The sequence below is a fragment of the Clarias gariepinus genome, chromosome 13, assembly GCF_024256425.1.
Source record: "Clarias gariepinus isolate MV-2021 ecotype Netherlands chromosome 13, CGAR_prim_01v2, whole genome shotgun sequence".
Classification (NCBI taxonomy): domain Eukaryota; kingdom Metazoa; phylum Chordata; class Actinopteri; order Siluriformes; family Clariidae; genus Clarias; species Clarias gariepinus.
Window position 1 is genome coordinate 7,717,501 of NC_071112.1, and position 25,000 is coordinate 7,742,500.

Genomic DNA, 25,000 nt, shown 5'->3' on the forward strand with positions numbered 1-25,000 from the left:
TAAAATGGTAGGGTTGCATCAGGAAGCACATCCTGCGTAAAAACCTGTGCCATGTTCTGTGTGGATGAGATGGTCCACTGTGGCGACCTATCGATGGGAGCAGCCAAAAAACCAACAACAACTACTCCAGCCCATAATTTTTTCAAGTAAGGATGTGCGACTATCACACTAACAAATATAGTTGTTTATGCTTCCAAAAACTACATTTATTTAAACTTACACATGCAGGTTAACGTAAAAACACATGAAAGGAAAAAAAATCTTTTTTCTAGTGTCCCACAGGATCTTAGTATGGGCACACACATCTAGGCTTAACCTAGATGCACGCCATTGTTTTATTTTTAAATATAATAATATACATTTTTTTTTTTTTTACATATTTACAAAATTACACACAGAATTAGGGTGGCAATCCTTCCTTGTTAGTCTGAGTGCTTGAAATAATGTAATTGAGAGATGGTTTGATAGTGCCATTCATCTCTGGACAGAAGGCGTTGTTTTCTCCTGGATCGGAGCTCATGAGGCCATTGGTGGAGACAATATGGCATTTATCAGACCTGCAGATAGGGAGAGGTATACAAAAAGTTTAAAAAAATAATAATAAATGAAGGATTAATAGGAAAAGATGGATTAAAATATTCAATTTTAACTAAAATACTTGGTATGAATTCTCTATATCCCTGAGCACTACTATTACAGTACTTATGGGGGGTAAAAGCTAAGGTAAAGGTTTACTAAGTTGTCTGTTTAGCTAAATATCTTATGACTTTAGGCATCTTCAAAGAAGGAATGAAAATAAGCACCTCTAGGAACTCACCTGGACAGTGCAGGATCAAAGGCATTCGGGATTCACAGCCTTCTTTACTGCTAAGGGCCAAAGGGTACAAGAGTAACCATCCTGACGCACGATGTACACACAGGCTAGAAAAGTTTTAAATCAAGCTAAATCACTCTATGAGAATTAGAATCTTCAATGATCTTGAGTAAGAGCCTGGAATCTGGCTCCTGGCTATGGTGCCCATGTGTTCTCCCGGTGTTAAAAAGGTGACTTTTTTGTTTGTTTGTTTTGTTTTCTTTCTTTCCTGTTTGTTCTTGCCCTTCTCCTGCCGTCCTTCTATTAGTAGGTTGCCGTGGTTATGCGGCACAGTGAAGTGCTCTACATGAAACAGGGTGAGCTGGACGTGACAGGTCAGTGTGTCGTACACATTTACACACTACACACACAATAACATATACAGTACCCAAATAGTGCAATAGTTTAAGGTTTAATGTTCATCACATCAGGCCATGTTTGGGTTTTCACCTTTAAAGTAAGGCTAGTGTATAAAGATGCTTACATAGCATATAATTGTTAGACATTTATGATTTATTTTATTACATACTAAAAAAACAACACAGTTGTGTGATTAATATTATACAATATTATTCAAATTTCGCCTATTGTTCCACCTTGCATAAAAATATCTTTTGACTTTGCCAGGGTGTAGTTTCTATTAAATTAAGGTGCTGTGTCAAACATCAAATCCCACAGCCAAAACTCTTTAGTGGCTAAAATCATAGACATATGCAGTAGATGCTTTTCCAACACGCCGTGTCCTTTCTCATTCTAATTGGACGTACTATTGGACGCATTGGACGTCTAATTGGACATTCTATTGGACGTACGGCCGTCTTTAAAACATTGGCAACATTCAAATGTTTTACTAGTAATTGTAAAAATTAGTAATTGTAATGGAAAAATCAAATTTTAATCATGTATTAATTCTGATCTTTGTAGTTAGTGTGCCTAGAAGCTTTAAACCTGTCTGATGAAACATAGGAAGACAAGGCCGAGAACAGAACAGAAACTAACTGATTGTAGTTGCTTTTCAATAAATGATAAGGCAAGGACATCTGGTCTGGGTCAGATAAAGAGTCATGAGTTTGAATGTGGGAACTTCATGTACAGGGCGTTGATTATGTTGAGATTTTGCAGAGATGTTTGTGTATAAAATGGGACAGCTGAGAGAAAGAGATCACTCTTTCTCCATGCTGCAACTGTTTGCTGTATGAGACTGGTTCTTCTGCAGAAGTTTAAAATAAAACCTTTGTTACTTTGCTCTTACCCAGTGTATATATACTGTATATACTGTAAATATGGTAATAGTAGGGACTTGTATAAGGGACAACTTACATTAGCTCAGCTTAACAAAGCAAAGTGTCATCATTGATACGGTAAAGTTTTCTCTAAGGAAGTGTTCATTTGGGATTTATGGAAGGAGTCTCCAGTGTCAGTTCTTTGTAAGACATTTAGGCGAAGTTTTAGGATGGTTATACTACTAATTTAAACAAATATATAATGCGTTTGAAACTTCAATAATACATAGCATTTTGGACATGTTGGGAAAACTACTATGGGCATGTTGTTATTGGCTAAAAAAAAAAACCTCAGGTTAGAAACCGTAACTCCGCTTTGCATCAGGTCGGTTACAGTATAACAAATAAACTGCTCTTAACTGTATTATTCCTGCTTTGTACTAAAGCAGTTCCTTAGTTACCATCAACTGCTACGATATTAGTTTTACATTCTTGGAACATTTGGTTAACAAGTGGGACATCTTGGAATTAATTCTAATTAGACACCAATTTTTTCTATTTGGTGCACTAGGATTTGTGGTCTTTGTAAAACAAAAGAGGAAAAAGAGAGAGGAAGAAAGGGGGAGGCTGGGGAATTAGTGAGTATGTGACTCGCATATGATGCAGACCACCTGACTTTATCTGAATTATAAAAGAGTATAAATAGCAGCAGCATCTAAATTACTGATGACGTTCCAAGATGAAAAGTTAAAGCAAAAGTTACTAGAATTAGTAGATATAACAGTAAATATAGAATAACAGTAAATATAGTTATATTTAAGTTAATATTTTAACCTTGTAATTAACATTCAGCTTCAGGGCATCTTCACTGAGTAACTAGTCATATCTTAAAGACCTCTTGAGTATTAAAGTCCTTTCATAGACAACCTGGAAAAGAGAAAATTACTCAGTTTTCATAAACGTTCAATTGTGTCAATTAATATCTCAGTATGTTGAACTGTTGTACACACTTAATACTCAGTAAAAGTATTTGCCTAGAAATATACTTAACTACAAGTAACATCACCGCTAATTGTTTTTTACTTAAGTAGAAACACTAAGTACAATACATCCTCTAAAATGTAATTCAAGTACAAAATTTCAAAAATGACTTTTTACCAGAATGAAAGTATAAATGAATACTAAATGAATAAATGGACAATTCATTGGCTGTGTTCAGATGCTTTACACAGTCATGAAAGCATTCCAAGACCTAAACTATTTTAGGTCAATTTATTTGCAGTTTTTGATACAGGTTATATTGTTTGCTTTAGACCTGGCTGGACATGGAGGAGTGATCACTGCATACTTTTTTAGACAAAGGGCTTTACAGTTAGTACGCTGAATAACTCTTGGCACTGGCGAGGTTTATGTATAAAGTAAAAATCGCCTTACAGTATCTGTTACCCAGGTAACCATCAATCAATTTGGTGTCCTAACCATTCTGCGCTTTTATACTGACCTACCAGACATTTCTATCACCTAGGATTGGTGGAATTGTTTTGTTCCTGACCTTCACATGTTGGGTGGAGTTTAGGTCACAGTACAGTGTGAGTGACAAAGTACATGCTTATGTTTAAATTAGAAAATCAATTCACTTTTGTGTATTCGTCACCTGCAAACAGTCTCTATTTACAATGTTTCAGAGTGAATAAAAGTGTAGTAATTAAAAGGTGAAAAAAAATGAGTAAAAGGTATTACATATGGAAAATACTCAAGTAAAATACAGATACACAAACACAATGCTTAAGTACAGAAATGAAGTGTTTGTACTTTGTTACTTGCCAAACACAGATTTAATTATACACTATAGGCAATCTGGAAACAGCATCAGACTGCAAGGCATGTGTTTTGACTAAAAGGAAACTGGAGTCCCACAGGGAGAACTTGCAAGCTCTATGTACACAGACCGGAGGTGAGATTCAAACCCCAACCCTGAAGGCAACAGTGCTTACCACTATGACACCATGGTACCCCAGATAGTTGTCGTTCTGCAATAAGAGACATCTTAAACAAAGGTGGCGGTCTCTACTTTGGATTCTCATTCAGAATGACTCCAACGTAATTCAATTAAAATATATATACTGTAGCATTTTCTCAGTAGCTTTATAGCTGCTGCTGTTTTTGTTGCTTTTGTAACTGTGCAAAGTATTTTGCGCAAAGTGGTGCAAAGTTTTACAGCATGAAAATAAAATGTGCATACAACTTGCTTTAATTTTTAAACTAACAACTGTTGGTCTATTTTATTGAACAAACAAGTGCATATTTTTATCCTGAGTGGAAACATAACTTTTTAAATAAAAAAAGTATTAAACATTTTAAAGAAAAAAATGCTAACAAAATCAGGAAAATTATGTTGGGTTGAATTTAAATAATTCATGCATGACCGGGTTTACAAATGACTTAATGCATATACTGTAGAAGAGTGGAATTGATTGACACTAAACATCCATGATTCTATAAAATCTGATAATAAAATGGACATAGTAAAAGTGTTCTTTATATACTGCAAGGCCTGTAAATACAGTATATAACTAATTTAAGCATAAAATGCAAAAACGTAAAATGCGGGAACATGGAAAAAAGAACATACTGTATATCATCATAGAACTTATATAGTATTTACCAAAAAATTATTATGACTGGATGTGCCTGCAACTCCGTTCACATGGAATCTAATTGCACACTCATAAGTGCGTCTTTAAGTACAACGACATCTGTTGAATTTTTTTAAAATAACAAAAAAATTTACGTTACGGTAAACTGCACAAAGTAAAGATGTGAGATTGAGTTTATTAAGTAGATTTCAATTGCACACTTGTAAATGCATAATAAAAATTGTTCAGTGCCATCTGTCGATTTTTGAGATGAACCAATGATTATCTCAAGGGCGATTTTTTTATGATATACAAAGCCTATATTTAAGCCTTTATTTCCTTCTGGATTTAATAGAGTTCTTTAAATCTTGAATCTTGAATGTTACCTCAAGCCCGGCCAAATAGACTTTTGAAAACCCAATTAAAATCCGTTCAGGGGTTTTTACATCATGCATGCACAAACAAACAGACAAACAGACAGACATAAATTCCTAAAAACATCTTGATATGTTCTATTACTCATCATACGCTTGCTAACTGCTCACCTCCGGGGTCAAGGGTTTAAGTCCCAGTTAGCATGCATGGTGTTTGCATGTTCTCCCCATGCTTGGTGGGTTTCCCCCACAGTCCAAAGACATGCAGATTAGGCTAATTAGCATTTCCAAATTGCTCATGTCGTCTATGTGTGATTGTGTGTGTGTGTGTGTGTGCCTTGCAGCCCATGGGATTGGCCGCCCATTCAGAGTGTATCCCACCTGCCGAGTCCCCTGAGGATAGACTTAAATATCCTATTAATTTATCATAACACGTAGCCACCACATTGCTGTTGTATTCTCAATTATATTTAGCACAGCAGCTCTGACAGTTATGGATCTGCAAATCATAGGCTTATATTAATACATAATAAAGTCAATTGTCTTTTATAGTTACATCTCTTTTACAGGGTGTGTATGTCTTGTCAGGGTATGATAATAATCGTCCATAAAGGCAAACAATTACTAGGCTGCTAAATTTATCATCATAATCATCATGCACACACACACACACACACACACACACACACACATTAAGATGTACTCGGTTTATTCTTTTACTGTATTATCAAATCAAGAACCACCTTAAGAAAGCAATGATAACACTCGACTGGCTCTCAGTCTCTAAAATAGGTATGTTTCGTCTGTGTGTGTGTGTGTGTGTGTGTGTGTGTGTGTTTTTGTGTGCATGATGATCATGATGATGAAATTCTGCAGCCTTGTGATTGTTTGCCTATATAGACGAGGGACGATCAAAGTCCATCCTGCACTGTCAGTTTTTCAGAGGGTCATGAGCACGAGGGGAAACACACTGCGGAATTTCTCAGGGCTGAACATTCGGAAATACAAATTGTTTTACACGCATTTTTAAAATAACAGCTAATAACATAGGATGTTTGAAAAAGATTGTGCTTTCGAAAATTTTAGCATGAGACCTGTCAGCTTACCAACACCGGAACAGTAAAGTGAGTATTTTATTTGTCTATTTATTAAGTTATTTTCATGTCAACCTATAGAAAAAAAGTGTTGACTAATTTACATTTTACAATAAGTTCACAATTTTTTACATTTTTATTTATCCTATCTAATATATTAGCATCTAATACTTACTTCAATTGTTCAACTGTCTTTTTTTAGTACGGTGCAAAAGTTTGCACATCCTTATTGAAATTACTTAACTGTGTATATATATATATATATATATATATATATATATATATATATATATATATATATACTATAAAAAGATATCATGCTTGGGATGGTAATGTTAAATAGCAAGAGGAATATGACATTTCCCAGTTTTGGAAAAAAAAAAAAATCTAATCTACAATACCGGTCAAAAGTTTGGATTTATTTTCTGCTAAAGCAACACTGGAGATTTCGAAATGATTCAATACTACATATGGCATTAGGTATTTAAATAACAACAACAGTCAGGTGTTATATTAAGACAATATTGTCAGTGTTGTTCAATGCATTTGCAAAATCCACCAAGTACCTTTATGAAACATGCTCTCATGCTTTCATGCTTCCCATGAAAGAAAGACCAAACCGTACCTCTGCTGCGGAGAAGTTCATTTAAAGTTGAACTAAATGAGTCTCAGAAATCACTGATTAACAAACAGCACCTCAGATTAGAGTCGTTATGAAGGCTCTACACAGCATAAGCAGCAGACACATCTCAATATGAACTGTTTAAAGAAGATTATTGCATATTTTGATACACACACACACACACACACACACATGCATGGCTAATCGAATCGATATGCAGGTCCGGTTTACACCCTAATGAATAACAACATACTCGAAGACTCAAAGTGTGATCAGCTGGAGATGAAAATAACTTACGTACTACATACAGATATCTATCCCGTACAGTATGTGCGCTATGCAGCTAACACAAGATAAGCATGAACTATCATTGCTATTAGCTAGATACAGTAGATGAAGTGTGCAAATATTCAGAGGTTTCCCAGTCAGATAGCAGGTTAAAGATTCTTTGTTTGTACTATACTAAGTACAGTAAAATTAGAGCACTCTTTACACTGCAAGCACATATAATTTAGTGCAAGCTTAACTCTCAATTTTAAGAATTTAAATAAATATATAATCACTGAAATAAAGATGTGTAAGCTCACGTTGTATGTTCTCATGTATTGTAAAAGATATATTCGATAATTTAGCTTGCAATCAAATTCTTATCTTTCTAAAAAAAATTTATCTTTGTTATCTTTATCTTTACTACACTGTTCATCGTACGTTTGACGTTTATTGTCTTTACCTTCATTCCAAATGTTTTTTTTCCTGCTGTTTCTGATACTGACACTTTCAACACCACTCCAACTCTGGTATACGTGCATTGAGATCTTGAGTGAAAAATTATAGCCTGTTGTTCTTTTGTTGTAATTTTCATCCTTATTTTTTCCAGCTAAAATGAAAATCTATTGTGACGTTACTTGCTCTGGCAGCTGTACATGTTTTCTGCTGCTGTGCAACAATTACACTTTGCATTATCTTGCAGAAACAAATCTTTCCAGTTTACAAAAAAAAATATCTTAAGGAATTTTTTTGTTCGAAGGGTATTCAAGTAAAACCAGACTTTTAAGTGTGCAGAATAACAGAACACGGTTAAGAGAGTAAAAACCCTTTATCTATATAAATAAAGAAAAGGTTTTGTCTGTACATTGGTCAGAACTCACTCTTTTGAAGATATATCTTTACATTTCATACACTGGAGGACCAGAAACCAGTCTGACAGGATTTAATAAAACTTTTTCAGTAGTCAGGTATTTTTTTATTTAATTTAAACCTGTGCCATGAATGGAATCAAAATGAAGTTAGGAGCAGTTATGTGCCAGATTACATCACAACATGTAGCTGAATATTTAGATAAGTACTGTACTACGTATAGGTAGAGCATATGAAAGACACAGAAACGACTGTAATGGACCTACAAGTTGCCATAATCCTCACCAAACACAAACGAAACTGTGAAACAGCATAGCTTACTCCAGAAAATGGAAAGTTTTGACAGCGTTCTGCGCTGTGGGTGCATCTTAAATCATTTGCTGGACAGAATTTAATGTAAATTTTGCACTAATTAGATATCTAACTAAATTTTAACCTGCACCATAAGTGTTCCATCCACTATGCACCTTTGCAACATCCATACAGTAACTTATGTTTATCATTGCACTACTCTATATTCCACTCATATTTATTCTGTGTATACTATATCATACAGACATTTGTACATGTAAATCATGTTATTTAAGCATGTTATGTTCTTTACATGGCAATGTTTGCACAGGTATAAACTACTAAATATTACTACTGTATATATACCTTATTATCTGCTGCAGTAGTTATGTACTCCTTTACATTACATCACTCTCACTCCTGTACATATAAACCCATACTCTCATTTACCACATTGGTATTAATTGTAAATAAGCGACTTATGCACTTCTGATTCAATGCCAGCTGCATTTTATTGGCCCTCTACAGTACATGTACTTTGCACAATCACAATAAAGTTAAATCTAATCTAATCTAATTTAATATAATATAATATAATATAATATAATATAATATAATATAATATAATATAATATAATATAATAAGTTAATTATTTTCATGTCAACCTATGCATTTTATTTTACTAATTTACATTTTACAGTACAATAGTAAAAAAAAACTATTATATTAGCATTTAAAACTGTCTTTACATGGTCAATTGTCTTTTTTTTTGTACAGTGCAAAAATTTGCACACCCCTATAAAAATTACTATATATATATATAATCTATTTTTATGTACTAAGATATCAGTTTGATTGTAATACAAATATCTAATCTAATCTACAATACCAGACAAAAGTTTAGACACAAGCTTGGATTTATTTTGTGCATTCTAAAACAGTACTGGAGATTTCAAAAGTATGCAATACTACATCTGCACATTTAAATAACGAATTAATTTAATAACATAAGGTAATTAAATAACATTTTGCTTTCATTAATGACATAGGTTTGACTTCAATTACCAATACAGTCACAACAAGTAAAGATGAAATAACGAACTGTAGCAAGAAACTTGTAGCAGAGAACACGGCACACTTATCTGAATGGCTAATTGTCTGAGGCAGTTACATGAAGGTTGTTTTTGTCCTACGGGGAGTTGGAGGAAGTCCCTTTAATGGAAAGCCAGAAGGCCACATGAAGTGAAAGCAGCTAGATTTGATAGCGCTAGCCGAATCAAGGTCAGAACGGGTCAGTTATCAAGGTCATGCACATGTACAACCAAGGTTAAAAGATTCAGGGCAGAGAAAAGGAAGGTGCTCCAACACTTTTTTTTTTACAGTGGAGATCAAAAACATAATAGATGGAACAGAAAGTGCTCCAAATAAAATGGCCGCTGGACCGGATGCGCAAATCATGACACTGCCTGGCATTCAAACTCCTGTGACGGGTCTAATTTCTTTATTGGAGACAGTCACTGTGTATGTGTGCCTCTATTCTTGTGGTTATCTGGCAGAGAATTCCACATAAAAGATTAACTTTTTTTAAAGTATACGTGTAACAAGTCCAGCAAGATTGATTTCTTAAATGACCCCATTAAATTAGTCTTGTCTTGGTGTTGTCATCCTTGTCTGTCCAGACCAAGTGTGATCTGCAGTGGAACCAGTTGTTTTGACCTCCATTTCCTTAGCCAGGAAATGGCCTTCCTGGCACCTTCAAACCATCTGATGGTGGCTACTTGCGTTGTTCCTCTGGCCCTATCTCTTTGTATAAACTGGGCACAATAATGTAAAGACAAAATGCACAATCAGAATGTTTTTCTTACCTCTGATACCAGGAAATGTCAGCTGGACAAAATCACATGGTAAACTTCATGAAACGTACATACTGTAGCACCCTTTAAGAAGATCTGACTTCGGTTATTCACAAAGAAGATGCTCCGCTGAGCATGATGGTAATTTTACCTTAGCTGTGTTCTCAACTGTGGAAGGCAAACAAAATCATGAATTATATTTTGGATCTTTGTAACAGTATTTTATATAGTGCAATGTTACTTTGTTTATGAGTACAGTATATCTTATATATTAAATAGTATTAGATAAAGCAGCCGGAAATACAAATATCAAAACGGGGTGCAAGCAAGATGTTTGTCAGAAAATTCTTAGATTAAGAAAGATATGTGTCTTAAGTCCTTTTAAGGTTATTTAATTTCTGTATATTGGGATGTACTCTATTTATGCATGCAGGAGCTCTGTGTCTGATGCCCAGGGTTCGACATCAAAGGAAGTATGAAGACCTGGCATGGCTACCTCGGATATATGAGCAGCCTCATCGCCAAATGGTATTCTCATATCTTATTTAGTAAAGCAGGTTTTCAAATATAATTTTATTAGAAACACATATGCATTTTATGGCAGCAGCGCAATGCATAAATTCATGCAAAAGATACAATACAGGAGCTTTAGATATTGTTCATGGAAAGGGGAAACAATGCCATTACAATGATTTTGACCATGGAATGGTTGTTAGTGCCAGGTATGCTGGTTTAAGCCAAGTGCACCTGAAAAAAAAGAAGGAATTTTATAAACATTGATAAGAACATCTAAAGAGTCTGTCTAAAAATCTAAGCTTTGAATACGTGAGTGAATGATGGCACTGGGTCGTATTAGTGATGTGCTCCTAAGATGCTTTCAGTGAGTGTATTATGGATGCACAGCATTTTTTTTAAACTACATATGACATTGTTACTTACCTTCCTTGTCATGATGTCAGGTTCAAGTTTCACATTTTTCTCTGTTGTTTAATTATTTTCTCTTTTCTTTTGCCATTCAACAGGTATTCGTGGCTACAGGGACAATGTCCTCTTTCAGTTAGAGCACGTGTGTGCGATGTCTATAAATCTCTGGCCCCATTAATGCTCTATGCTGGCGCCCTTGTGGTCGTAATTTTGTATGCACTTGCAGATCAGCTTCACGACTTTGTGTGCAGAATCTTTATTCCTCAGTACCACTACCCATACATCACACCTTTCGCCCTCATACAGGTATTGTTACTGTTTACCCCATCTCAGCCCTGCATTACCATAGCCTTGCAAAGTGTGCATCTGATATACTATAATATGGCTGATGTTTTTAAACTTCTGAACAAAACACTATGATTGGATTGGTGTAACCAACCAGCAATAAAATATTTCAATTCAGTTAAGTTTCATTTTTAGTAACATAACATAACATATATATATATATATAATGCACAAGCCTACACACTCACACACCCAGCTAAACACTATGGGCAATTTGGAAACACCAATCAGCATAGGAAACGTTAACGTTTAACTGATTAAAGTAGTAAATGACCGCAAACTGGCTTCTGATAAGAGTTTTTGCTCCGGATTAAGGAAGTTACCACCAAAGCACAAAATGTATCTTATTACTGTATACAGCATGTTAAATATAAAAAATTTAATCTCAGGTTGTAAGTAAAACATAATTTTTTATGACAGTTTCTGTTTTTAATTAAAAGCGTCTTTTATAGGTGTTTATTCATTAAGAAGGTTTTACAAGGGAAATTAATATATAATTAATGTGAATGCTGGAAAGTTTACTATATTATATGACATTTAATTAATTTAAATCTTTTCAGCTTTTTCAAACCACCTAATGCAATTTTTTTTCCCAAAAAATCAAACATAGAACAACTATAACTAATAAAAGTGGAATAGTAACATATAAGATTAGTACATGATATAAGAATAAAAATTAACACCATTATAAACTGTCAACAAAGTATTAAAAAAAATGGAAAGAACCCAAACTTCTATTTGGAAATATTTAAATTTTCGCAAAGCAGCTTAACAAAGCAAATAGAAACCTATGGAAATGAGTATAAAGTCTGTGAGAAAATACATATAGCGTATAAATATATATATATATATATATATATATATATAAAATATGTATAATGAACCCCTTCTCCCTTATGTACAACCATGAGTGCAGTAGTACTGATAGTCTATATTTCTCAGGTGCTCCTAAATGTCCTGGTATTGCTGGGTCTGCATTCTCTGGGTGTCGTGCGAATCAATCCCTTCTCTTGGAGGTTAGCCGAGCGACTTTTGGTGCCCGCTGTGTGTGGTGGTGTCCAGTGTGTTCTGGCTCTGTGGTCACGAGCGAGTGCACATTCGGGTTTGTACCCCCTTATCGGGCGCCTCCTTCCACTCTTCAGCCTGGCATGGGGTCACCTACTGGGAGTCAAGAAGTCTAACAGCATCCACTTCACTTGCCTGCTCACAGCAATCACTTTCACCTCGATTGCAATTACAGGTAAGAAGGCTAGAATTCCCGGTATGCACCAGGGAAGGGATAACACAACTTGAAAAGATCAGTTACAATGCGTTATATACATTAATTTATCAGTGTTACGTTTGTGTTGGCAGTGTACAATGGGGTGTACAACATGGAGCCGCTGGAATATTTCTACTCCCCTCTAAGTCTGCTCCTACACAGTCTCTCACTGGCCTGGCTGTCCAAAGTCGCCCGGCTTGAGCGAGGCCATACTAACATTTTTGACCTCTACTACAACCTGACGGTGACCCAGAGTGTGTTGTTGGTACTGCTCTGTATAATGCATCCAGACACCTCACGAGCGGTCACGGATGGCAACTGGCACAACCTGCTCTTCCTGGGATACATGTTAGCTGTGCTGCTCCTGGGCTCGGGACAGATTTTTCTTGTCAACCTAACAGCACTGAGGTACTCGCCGCTCACCGCGGCTCTGCTACACTCCGCCAGAGAACTCGTAAAACCGCTTATTTCCTCGATGTAGCACAAAACAGACCTTGATCAGGTCAAGTTAACATAAATGTAAGAAAAAAGACTGAAAATAAATACTCAAACAACAATCCAATCATCAGCCAATCATGTGGCAGACGGACAACTCATGACTACATGACGAGGGCTTCAGTTCAAGTCCACATCAAACATCAGAATGCAGAATAAACTCAACCTCGGTAACTGTTACAAAAGATAAGCCAACAGAACGGTTCCTCAACGTGGCCTTCAAATCACAATTCTTTACAACCATGGTGAGCAGAATAGTATTTCAGAATGAAACTATCCTGAGGTGAAAGGACTACAACCAGAGATGCACTCCAATCAGCTCAATAACAGGAATCCACACTGAACATGGGAATGGGGGAAAATATCACCTAGTGTTTGTAACGTAGTAAATGTTTAGCATAGTCCATTCCAGTATTTTATTGATTAATGATGTGCTCAGAGAAACAAAAAGCCTATTTTAAAAATGGCAATAAAAGGTAATGTGTAACCTAACCAACATGTGGATTTGTCGAAGGGAAACAACTGCACAAGATAAAAATCCCAAATGATTCACTTGTGTGTGTGTGTGTGTGTGTGTGTGTGTGAGAGAGAGAAAGGTAATCTTCATTTGGTTAATACAACACTATCAGAAGAACAACAGATAGTTCCTCACATAGATAAAAAACTGCACAAACCTGGTCTTGTCTTCTTAAGTGTTTTTTGTTTTCAGAAATTTCCGAATGATACAACTCGACTCTGCGGTGTTGTACAAGCGCTTTACAAAACTGTTTTATTAGACATCCTGAACAAAAATACACACTTTTGAATTCGTTCATATGTTTAATTTCGTTATAAAAGACATGACATTTGATGCACCGATGCTCCATGTATATAAGTGCTATTCGAGCCGGTTCGGGTGAGTGTCCTTAAGAGGGGTCGGCGTTAGGGGGCAGTCGTAAACCGAGGCTGTGCAGCAGGTTCGAGGCGGGTCCGGCGAGACCGGCCTGAGAGGATAACGACTCGAGCAGGTTGGTTACCAGGTTGACGTCTACGTCTAACGGCTGGATTTCGTCTTCAGTCTGCTCAGAGCTTCCTGCTGCGTCTGCCCCGATATCACCGCCCTGCCGGACAAATGAGATATGGAGGTCTGAATTACAAACAAACATTTTACTACCTTTAAAAAGTGTACTTAAATTATTACTTGTTTTGTAAGCTCCAAAAAAACACCTTATTAAATTAAATTAAGTGGAATCGATGAAAAGTTGGTCCTCTGTTTATGTTTATCTATCTCTGCTTGTCTTTGACTTTGTCTACATCACCATCTGTCTTTTCCTGTTTCTGTCTCTCTCTCTACCTTTGACCGTGTGTCTGTGTGCCTGTCTCTGTACCTCTTACAGTATATGCCATTGCTAACTGTCTGTCCCTGCTTGTCTTTGAGGCTCTGTCTATCTTCCCATCTCCTTAACAAATTTCCCACTTGTGGGACTAATAAAGATTTATCTTATCTTATCTTAACCTTTTGTCTACCACCATCCCAGCCTTTCTTGCTCTGTGTCCGTCTCTCTGCCTCAACCAGTCTCTCCCCCTGTCTTTGTCTTTCCTGTCTATCCATTTTTTATTGTCTGAATCTCGGTTGTGTCTTAACTCCGTTCTGTCTGGCCATGTCTCTGTCCATGTCTGCCTGTTTCCACCTGTCTGTTTCATCTTCATACGTTTCCTTTATTGTCCATCTCTGACTAGGTCTGTCTGCCTCTCTCTCTTATTGTCAATCTTTGTCTGTGTATCTGTCTCAATGTCTCCATCTGTCTGTCTGTCTGTCTGTCTCCATCTTAGTCAGTTCAGTTCAGTTTAGTGGCATGATAATTAAAAACAATAAAGTCAGATTGCTGCCAAAGCAAATATAAAAGGTTGATCTGAAGTAACATCTGTCTGCATTCATAAAGTATATATAAACAAACATATAAAATATAATAGTAAAACAGTAGATAAACAATAATATATATATATATACATATATTTTTTTTTAAACAGTAACTGAACAGTAGTGATGTTAAATTCTGATTAGTTGGGGTTGGGGATATTCAGGGTGTCTCTCACACCCTGCTTCTGTCTCTCTTCCTGCGTGTGTTATTCTTTATATGTCTCTTCTGTCTTTACTCCCATCTATCTATCTCTGTATGTCCCTGTCCATCAAGCAAATATTACACTGAGTTTATGTTATTATTTTATGTTAAGCGCCGTAGAACATGTGACGAGCAGCTATTACTCACTTTGCCATTAGATGTGAAACTCTGTCCGACATTCGTGGTTCGAAGCTCTTGATCCATCTCCTCCATGTATCTCTTCAGATTCTCCAACGTCTCTGCTCTTGTCTGCTCTTCAGGTACTTCATCCTCTGCTTCATCATCATCATCCTCATCATCATCATCATCATCTAAATCATCTGAGTCCAGTTCCTCATCTTTACCACCTGACATTAATTGAATTCAATTTAAAAACACTGTTTACCACTAGTCGTAAATAATAGATAAATAAAGCATCATTTTACATAGTCTACTGTTTTTGCTCAGGATATCATAAGGCTTGTGGTTAGGGTATCAGCTAAACTCACCAAGCAGTCTGTCCAGAGCGCTCGTCACTGCGTCAGGGTCAAAACTGAACGACTCTGACAAACACGACCTGAAAATTGAGAGAGAAAAAATTACTGTATTATTATGCCAGGCCCTTTAAATCACACATTACACGAACATTACATAAAAAGTGTGTTAGATGCAGAGATGATGTGAAATAAAAAAAATTCTATTTATCATCATAATAGTTACTTATTATATGACAAATTAGAATAAAAAAAGTAATAATTTCTAGAGGAATCCAGTGGTAGTAAATTTTAAAAGAAAAAATTAAAAGATTTCCTCGATAGATAGATAGATAGAACACAAATTAGTTTAATAAGGCTTTTACTTAACTTGGAAATTTAACTTTATACTAAATCATAAAAAAAACACATTCTTTTGTTCATCTGTAAGAAGTTAATTTAATTAAAAAAATATTGGTTATTAAGTTCAGTAAATACCAACAAAACATTAATAAACAAATATACTGTATACTGTTACATACACAGTATATAAATATATTTTAAACAATTAATAATTAATTAATAATGATAAATTTGTTCTGTTAAATTTAAGTAAAACAAACCCCAAAAGATTTAATAACTACAGTAAATGTACAGTTGTGGCCAAAGGTTTTGAGAATTACATAAATATTGGAAAAGTCGCTGTTTAAGTTTTTATAATAGCAATTTGCATATACTGTACTCCAGAAAGTTATGAAAAGTGATCAGATGAATTGCATAGTCCTTCTTTGCCATGAAAATAAACCTAATCCCAAAAAAACCTTTCCACTGCATTTCACTGCTGTCATTAAAGGACCTGCTGAGATCATTTCAGTAATCATCTTGTTAACTCAGGTGAGGATGTTGACGAGCACAAGGCTGGAGATCAGTATGTCAGGCTGATTGGGTTAGAATGGCAGACTTGACATGTTAAAACGGTTGAAATCATTGTTCTTCCATTGTTAACCATGGTGACCTGCAATGATGGCATGCAGCAAAATGGCTTCACAGGCAAGGATATTGTGGACACTAAGATTGCACCTAAATCAACAATTTATAGGATCATCAAGAACTTCAAAGAAAGAGGTTCAATTTTGGTTAAGAAGGCTTCAGGGCGTCCAAGAAAGTCCAGCAAGCGCCAGGATCGTCTCCTAAAGAGGATTCAGCTGCGGGATCGGATAGCCACCAGTGCAGAGCTTGCTCAGGAATGGCAGCAGGCAGGTGTGAGCGCATCTGCACGCCCAGTGAGGCGAAGACTTTTGGAAGATGGCCTGGTGTCAAGAAAGGCAGCAAAGAAGCCACTTCTCTCCTAAAAAAACATCAGGGACAGATTGATCTTCTGCAGAAAGCATGGTGAATGGACTGCTGAGGACTGGGGCAAAGTCATATTCTCTGATGAAGCCTCTTTCCGATTGTTTGGGGCATCTGGAAAAAAGCTTGTCCAGAGAAGAAAAGGTGAGCGCTACCATCAGTCCTGGGTCATGCCAACAGTAAGGCATCCTGAGACCATTCATGTGTGGGGTTGCTAACTCACAATTTTGTCCAAAAACACAGCCATGAATAAAAAATGGTACCAAAACACCCTCCAACAGCAACTTCTTCCAACAATCCAACAACAGTTTGGTGAAGAACAATGCATTTTCCAGCACGATGGAGCACCGTGCCATAAGGCAAAAGTGATAACTATGTGGCTCGGGGACCAAAACATGGAAATTTTGGGTCCATGACCTGGAAACTCCCCAGATCTTAATACCATTGAGAACTTGTGGTCAATCCTCAAGAGGCGGGTGGACAAAAAAAAACCCACTAATTCTGACAAATTTCAAGAAGTGATTATAAAAGAATGGGTTGCTATCAGTCAGGATTTGGCCCAGAAGTTGATTGAGAGCATGCCCAGTCGAATTGCAGAGGTCCTGAAAAAAAAGGGCCAACACTGCAAATCCTGACTCTTTGCATAAATGTCATGTAATTGTCGATAAAAGCCTTTGAAACGTATAAAATGCTTGTAATTAAATTTCAGCACATCACAGAAACAACTGAAACAAAGATCTAAAAGCATGAAGCAGCAAACTTTGTGAAAACTTATATTTGTGTCATTCTTAAAGGGATCAGAAACAGAAACATTTTTCATTAAATGTTAATATGATCTTTAGGGTCGTAATGAAAAGTTTGTGATATATTTAATTAAAAATTCTCAATGGTTGTGTAAAAAAAAAAACACTACTTTTAACTGGTAAAAACTAGCTCTGTTTTCAGCAACCTATTTCAGTGCATGTTCCTTTAAATGCTTATGATCTCTGCTAAGCCCGCCCCCCAGTTCTGTGGGGCGTGTCTTCACAACACACGTGGGGTATAGCCACGGGAGTGTAGTCCAGTGCGGGCAATGCTTTGGACTGGATTACCCACAAAGCATTGCCCACAACGCAGTGATTTGTGGGTAATGCAGTCCAAAATGGAAACGCTGGAATATAGAGCCGCGAGCAACAACAACATAAAGCGGAGAAGCTTACCGAGAGAGATATGGACGCGATGTGTTTACTGATGTGTTTACATGACTTCTTAATCTTCGACAGACATCGTTATAAACCATCTAACTTTACAAAGGTAAGCATAGTATAGTTTTCCGACTACGTACACAGTTTGCAACTAGACAATCACCTTAATGCATTGTTTATTATAAACGGGCAATTAGGGATTATATAGAGACGGATGTACATAGAGAAGAAGCCATAACCATGTTCTATGAGAGTGTAAGTTAATTCACACTCCACATTCATCGTGATTATTAAAAAGGCGATCTGCAAAGGTTCATAAAAAAAGAAATTACTTACTGAGCCTGGTGAAGATGAAGCAGGAACACAAAGCGTTAGTACAGATCCATTTTTTAGGAGCAGCTTCCTAGTAAAACCTGCTTTATATTGACCCGCATTTATAAAGCAGTCTGGTGAAAAATTATTAGCGCAAACATGAACGCATTTAGGTAAATCAGCGGGGACGTTAGCTTTAAAAACTAAATTCAGCTACTGCCTCCTCAGTGGCTCAGATACCTAACCCTAGGTAGGTACCCTAGGTCACTAACCCTAGGTAGTGAATGACGACTGCTGTGTTCGCTATTACACCCAACAACTGTACACAACACTCGCTTGGGCGGCATTTTGCTCCAGCGTCGAAACAATGGCTGATAGCTTCTTCTCACTCGGGGCGGGTCTTTGCTAAAACACCAGTGTCAATCAACTAGTGTAGGAGCGGCCTCTTGTGGTGTGGCGTCACAGTGACAGGCATTTGCGATTGGCCTGATTTCAGAAGGGGCATGTTATTTTAATAAATGAAAAGAAAACCACTGGGCGGCTCTTTATCATCATAGAGTGGTTGTGTACGCACTCTCCTAACACACAGTTCAGTCCAAACAGCTTAAAAAAGTGCATGTAGGCCTGTATGACCCCTTTAAAACTTTTGGCCACGACTGTATATTACTAAACAAATTCCAGAAGAGACTGTATACTACACTAGTGTAAAGATAAACATAAAGAGAGTTTCCTCTCCAAGTTGATAAATGATGATAATGTTGATACCGTGGGAATTCAGCTCCTTCGTGTGATGACATGGCATTTATGAAGTCCTTCATCCCCTGTGTCACAGCCACTAGAGTGTATCCGGCTTCTTCCTCCTGCTGTTTCTCCTCATCCTCACTCCTCCCTGCTCCACATGTGCTTGCTTGACCTGTACCTGCCCTTTGACCCCCTCTTTCCTCCAGCAACCTCTCTAGCTCATCTGGGGTGATGTTTAACCAGGTGTCACCTGCAGAGGGCAGCAGAGAGAGCAGAACTCTTTAGTTACTTTTTTTTTTTTTTACTGTATACAGCATGTGCAAAAGCCTTAAGCTCGCTTATTTTAAATATTTGCTTCCAAAGAACCGGACTTTCTTGTGATTTTTATTTTAGTCTTGGGGAACAGTTCTGCAGGCTTCCTGAAGGACTTCCTTGTCTCTCTTGTTCAGTCCAAGTGCTATACCTGAGTAACTTTAGAATGCTTTTTGTTTGTTAAGCCACACAGTGACCTAAGAATCATTCCAGAATAAACAACATCTAACTTAAGGCATGAACCACTGAGAAACAAGTGCAGATGATGACAGATGATCAGGTCGGCGATGCTGAATGCTAAGTGGTTTGGAACAGATGAGAGAGAGAATGGGTTGCCGCTGAGGTTGTTAAATAAACAACCAATTTGTAAATTGTATTTGTAGAGAACTTGCGACCTGTATCAGTAAAATATTTGTTATCATTTTCTTTTATTTAATCGTTATTATTCCATTTAACTCACTTTGATGTAATGAGGGGGGCTCAAGGCTTCTGCACAGGACATTATAAAAAACTAAATCAACTTAAAAATTATTATATTTTATCATAAATATACACAAAAAGAAATTTACTGTCTTCTGGTGGAAGGTGAGCTTCTTGTTTTTTTAATTGCTCCAGACTGTAGGGGGCGCTCTCTAACACCTGCAACACTTCCTCACCTGGACCATGAACACACCTACCATAAGAAATAATAATAATAGTAATAATAATATTAATAAATAATTACAATTATATAAAGCTTTTTGTTACAAAGGCATTTTAAAGAACATGACGAAAAACAAAAAGTATTTTTAGTTACATATTTGTATAATTAAAGTAAAAAAAAAATTAACAAAAATAATTAATTAACATAATGTAGAGATAATTAATTGGCAGGGAACAATATACAGTACAATGTTATAAATGTTTTATATAATGTTAATACTGAATATAAGGATATAAAATATGATCGATCAAAAAATCATAAAAAGTTACAACTGTAAAAACTTAAAATGGGCTCCCTCTATGTTCTCAAAGAATGAAAAATTTAACTTAACTAGCATGTAATTATATTGTTTCACAATTAGGCTAAACCATTAAAATACGTAAAATGATGTATTACTGGCTCACGGATTCACTCAATATCAAGTGGAGTCAGGTGACCTCTCACCTCTGAGCACTGGGCATGGACTGCCTAAAGAAACTCTTGGCTGCCGTCATGAGCTCTCTGTAGCGCGCCGAGCCTTCCAGCTCCCCCTGCACACACAAGCACTGGCGTTATAAAGTGAAATCTACTGTAGATACTACCTTTACTTTTCCCCGTCTCGTCTCACCTTAAAGTAATCTTTTCTGTTCAGACTGTCCAGGAATCCTCTCCAGAGCGGATGGGCGTTCACTGGAGCTTCCGAGCTCGTCTCCGTGCGCCTGCTTTTACTGCACAGGATCTCGAAACCGTGTGCCTACACTCGACAAGAATTACATCACCGTTACTGACTTACTTCAGCATAGTTGGGATGAGAAAGTGTTTTTCTATAAGTTAATGTGTCATGCTGTTGTAGGAAAATGATCCACACAAGGTGGTGTGATGTGTCCCAGAATACAGAGGAGTTACTGCTGCCACCCTGAAGTTAACTGTTAATCAGAAGTTTTTTTCCCCCTTCCTTCATATATTACCATCAACAATTTGCAATAAAACTCTTACCAGCTTCATGCCGAGGTTGTGAGCTTTGTATTGAGGGTGTGATGGAGGTGGCAGGTTAAATCCACTCCTCCTGTCAGGAATGAAGCTCTGCTGCTGGAGCTGAGCATAAAGACAGCGTGTGAAGGTCACCTGAGGAACGAGGAGCAAAGAATGAATTCAAACAGACATTAGACATTATATTTTTTGTAGGCCGGCACGACTTTACCTAAAAGAAAGAAAATAATATCGATAAATATATTTATTAGTCTATATAAGTCTGCAAATCATCAAAGTACAGACATTTTTGCACATAATCTGCCTAATCTCATTCTTTATATTTGTACAATACATTTTTCTGTTTAGCTTAAATCCAGAGAGTTTCAATTACTCTGATTGGGCAGGTCAGATTAGACGTCTTTGAGAGAACAGATTTACATTGCAAAATTTGATTTGCAGACATTGAGTGCAACTGGCAGGGTTCGGCTCACCAACTTTGACTTGAGCTGATGAACTGCCTGAGGTTTATAGACCAACTGATGTCTGACCCTGGCTGTCTGACCCTGGCCGGTCAGCTGACCTTGATGGGCCAAGTTTGATAGGCTGATTTTAATGAGTAGGCTTCAATTGGTTGAGTTTGATAGGCTGACATTAGAGATTTTGGTGGACCGACTCTGACTGGTCATCCAAGGACTTCGACTTTGAGTTTAACAGACCAAATTTTATTGTCTGACATTAAAGATTTTGATGTTTGATCAAAAGTTTTACCTCACAGCTCTGACTGGTCAGCCCTCATAGTGTAAATAAAATTGTGTCTGAACCCAGCTTGAAAAAATGTTAAATAATCTCGCCTTTACAATTTAGTTTCATTGTGGCTCTCACACTCTCGCTCACTCATTCTCTATAGCACTTATCCTGTACAGGGTCTAGGGGGCCTTAAGCTTATCTCAAGAGACTTATGGCACTAGGCTGGGTACACCCTAGCACACACACATACACACTACAGGCAATTTGGAGACCCCAATTAGCCTGCATGTCTTTGGACTGTGGGAGGAAACCGGAGTACCCGGAGAAAACCCAAGCACAGGGAGAAGAAACATACAAAAACGAGGCAGGCATCAAACCCAAAGACCACTACGCCACTGTGTCGGCTTAGAAAGTAACTATGACTGCAAAATAAATACCAGCGTGAGGACTCTCGAATCAGGGGGAAAGTGGCGAAAAGTTCTGCAGGCCTGAAGGTCAACAGGGTCACGCAGATAAAATGCAGAAACAGCAGGAGCCACAAGGTCAGGTCGCCGTGCCAACACAGCTGCAACACCTGCAGGTACGTAGCAATGGGCATGATGGAGGCTGGTCTTGATTTTACCTGGAAACCTAAAAGACACACATACACACACATAGAACATCTAGAGTCTATAATATCAGTTACAGGATCTGGATCAGGGGCCCATGCAAATTGCCATGTCTTTGTAAAAACACCACTGTGATCCACACCCCGCACCACCGGTCTCTCACCCCTGCAGTCGTCGCTCCAGTGCAGCTCGGATTGGCCGATCAGCCAAACAGAGCTCACCGTGTCTGTGCAACACCTCCAGAGCCTCATGTACTGATGGCACCGAGTCTCCAGGCCATCCCGCCTCTCCAGCACGCACGCGGTTAGGCAAAATGTGCAGCTCACCATGGTACAGGAAAACCTGGGTGAGTCAATCAGCAGGAAGAAACATTTATAACACAACGTGTGTTACACTGTGTATGAAGTCGCTACTGTTAACATGCCAAAGATTCTTTTTTTTTTTTTTTATAACAGCACAAATTAATGTGTTTTACTCCTTCTATACTACAGATATTTCACAATCTTCATCATCATCATCATGATCACTGACCCTGTTTTCGCTGCTCTCAGGGTCAAGCCACTTGGGCAGGTACTCAGCCGCCTCGATCAAGAGGAACTGTCCATCATTGTCCTGGATGCTGGCAGCTAGCTCGCTGAACCTGTTTGTGATGCGTTTGAGCAGATAAACGATGAACCACTCGTCTTCAACATTGTCGCCGAATTCCGTGCTGCCGCCCAGGTGAGCCGGGACATCACCTATAAACCAAAACACGTGCACACACACACACGTATAAATTTTAAGTTAAGGTTTTGTGACCAATTTGTTAGACACTGTATAGGCAAAAGTATGTGCACCCCAGGTCCTCTGCAGGACACTGGAGCTCTTCCACAAACTCAACACATCACGTCTTCATGGAGATGCTTTGTGCACAGACGCAGTGTCATAATGAGACAGATTTGGACCTCTTAGTCCCATTAGAAGATAATATGTGTCCGTATAAACATGACAAGTGTGTTCCTGGACTTCTGTTACAGTTTAGGGGAGAGCAGCATATACTGTAGGTGTGATGGACAGGGGTGCACAAACTTTTGATCATCTCACCTTTCTCTGGATGGAAGCTGAGATTAAAAGGATCCTTCTGCCAAATGTAGCCCACCAGCAGAGGAGCGACCTCGGCCAGGACATCCTCCAGGAGCCGCAGGAGGAGCCGCTGCTTCTTCTGAACATCCAAAGGATCGGGACTGAGCAGAAAGAGTCGGTACTGAACCGAGTCCTCAGGCACAGCGGGTCTCTTTAGGAACTCCATGTCGCTCAATGTGATCTTTATACATCCATCTTTTCTTCGAGATTTCCTATGAACGCGGAAACACGTGCATGTGTTTTTGTAACGTTAAGCGTGCGTCACGCTGTCTTTGGAAAAATACTTCCGGGTTTGATTTCAAAATAAATGTCCTTAGTTACCCGCGTGTTTGCCCGGGTTGTGAATAAATAATTTAAATATTTTTGTCCTAGTTTTGTGTCATGTGAAATATTGTAAATATTGTAATATAATACACACACTGTTTAATATAATAAACAGCATAATGTTTTAATAATTACGTTTAGATTTTTTTTAAAAAAGCAGAATTTACATGTCATATATGATTTTTTAATTTTTTATGATGTTTGCATTTTAAATTTCTTTGCTTATAATGTCATCACAATAACGCAAAATAGCACATATTTACTAATTTTAAGTTGCAACAACAACAAAAAAAATCAGTGATAAAGCAAATAGAAACCCGTTAGCGTGCGTGCGCAGGTTTGGCTTTAATTTTGAAACGGTTTGCCGTACGCAGGCTTGCGCGACATTTTTACGCATGCGCAGTACGAGTATCATGTTCAACAGCTAATGTGGTGGTGATAATGAAAGACGGAGACGGTTCGGTTCGGTTTTACTGTACCGCGGGAGCCGGTATGGAGGAGTTCCTGCTGGACGAGGTTAAGAGTAAACTACATGCCACTGAGGTGAATGAACTAAAGCTGTAACTACGTTAAGGATGAAAGTAGCAAATGCACACCCAAAAACGTGTCAAAAAGTAATCCAGTGACGTCAGGTCCATAGTAATTCTCACATTAATGAAACAGGAATGAATATTTGTGTAGGAAAACAAGTAGAATAAAGAAAAGGGGGTTATCTACAGACAATACAGCTTTATCAGGATAGAAACATTTCTTATGGAAAAAAAAACTAATTACATTTAGGTAACATTTACAACATTCTATAATTCTGTCACAGATTTAGGGGAAATTAAGCCGGGTGACCACCGTTGTTTGTCCGTGATTGGTCGTCAGGAATGATGGTGATTAGTGATTGGTCTTGAGAACAACGGTAATAAATGGCTAGGTGTGTGTTGTAGGTGGAACACATCCCTGGCAGGGTGTTTTTTCGCTGCCACTCAAATCAA

The 25,000-nt window shown here is 37.6% G+C and overlaps 3 protein-coding genes across 6 annotated transcripts in view; 2 read left to right on the forward strand and 1 right to left on the reverse strand.

Annotated features, from left to right (window-relative positions):
- Positions 1-6,026: 6,026 nt before the first annotated feature.
- Positions 6,027-13,095, forward strand: si:ch211-248a14.8 (solute carrier family 35 member D3). Its single transcript, XM_053509784.1, has 5 exons — positions 6,027-6,210; positions 10,518-10,612; positions 11,107-11,314; positions 12,296-12,593; positions 12,707-13,095. The coding sequence occupies exons 2-5, from the start codon at positions 10,560-10,562 to the stop codon at positions 13,093-13,095; spliced, it is 948 nt and encodes a 315-aa protein (XP_053365759.1). The 5' UTR covers positions 6,027-6,210; positions 10,518-10,559.
- Positions 13,096-13,852: 757 nt separating this feature from the next.
- ecd (ecdysoneless homolog (Drosophila)) lies at positions 13,853-23,961 on the reverse strand. The gene is made up of 12 exons (XM_053510611.1): positions 23,655-23,961; positions 23,103-23,308; positions 22,735-22,913; positions 22,401-22,593; positions 21,241-21,369; positions 20,873-20,998; positions 20,710-20,795; positions 20,132-20,235; positions 19,275-19,500; positions 15,700-15,767; positions 15,359-15,558; positions 13,853-14,209 (listed from the first exon to the last, which is right to left on the reverse strand). The coding sequence occupies exons 1-12, from the start codon at positions 23,857-23,859 to the stop codon at positions 14,015-14,017; spliced, it is 1,917 nt and encodes a 638-aa protein (XP_053366586.1). The 5' UTR covers positions 23,860-23,961; the 3' UTR covers positions 13,853-14,014.
- Positions 23,962-24,428: 467 nt separating this feature from the next.
- Positions 24,429-25,000, forward strand: part of thumpd2 (THUMP domain containing 2) — a 6,875-nt gene continuing 6,303 nt past the window's right edge. For all 4 annotated transcript variants that reach the window (XM_053509269.1, XM_053509270.1, XM_053509271.1 and 1 more), the window contains exons 1-2: positions 24,429-24,560; positions 24,953-25,000. The exon at positions 24,953-25,000 is cut by the window's right edge and continues 85 nt beyond it. In XM_053509269.1, coding sequence (XP_053365244.1) covers positions 24,459-24,560; positions 24,953-25,000 — 150 coding nt within the window. In that variant the 5' untranslated portion in view covers positions 24,429-24,458. The remainder of the gene's footprint in view (positions 24,561-24,952) is intronic.

What these genes read in the sequence shown, in the direction of transcription:
- si:ch211-248a14.8 (XM_053509784.1), top strand. Translation starts at nt 10,560, where the DNA reads ATGAAGACCTGGCATGGCTACCTCGGATATATGAGCAGCCTCATCGCC. An exon ending in AGCAGCCTCATCGCCAAATG is followed by an intron (nt 10,613 to 11,106) that starts GTATTCTCATAT and finishes GCCATTCAACAG; the next exon opens with GTATTCGTGGCTACAGGGAC. An exon ending in CACCTTTCGCCCTCATACAG is followed by an intron (nt 11,315 to 12,295) that starts GTATTGTTACTG and finishes TATATTTCTCAG; the next exon opens with GTGCTCCTAAATGTCCTGGT.
- ecd (XM_053510611.1), bottom strand. Translation starts at nt 23,859, where the DNA reads ATGGAGTTCCTAAAGAGACCCGCTGTGCCTGAGGACTCGGTTCAGTAC. An exon ending in CTGGAGCGACGACTGCAGGG is followed by an intron (nt 22,594 to 22,734) that starts GTGAGAGACCGG and finishes TGTGTCTTTTAG; the next exon opens with GTTTCCAGGTAAAATCAAGA. An exon ending in GTTTCACATCTAATGGCAAA is followed by an intron (nt 14,210 to 15,358) that starts GTGAGTAATAGC and finishes TTTGTCCGGCAG; the next exon opens with GGCGGTGATATCGGGGCAGA.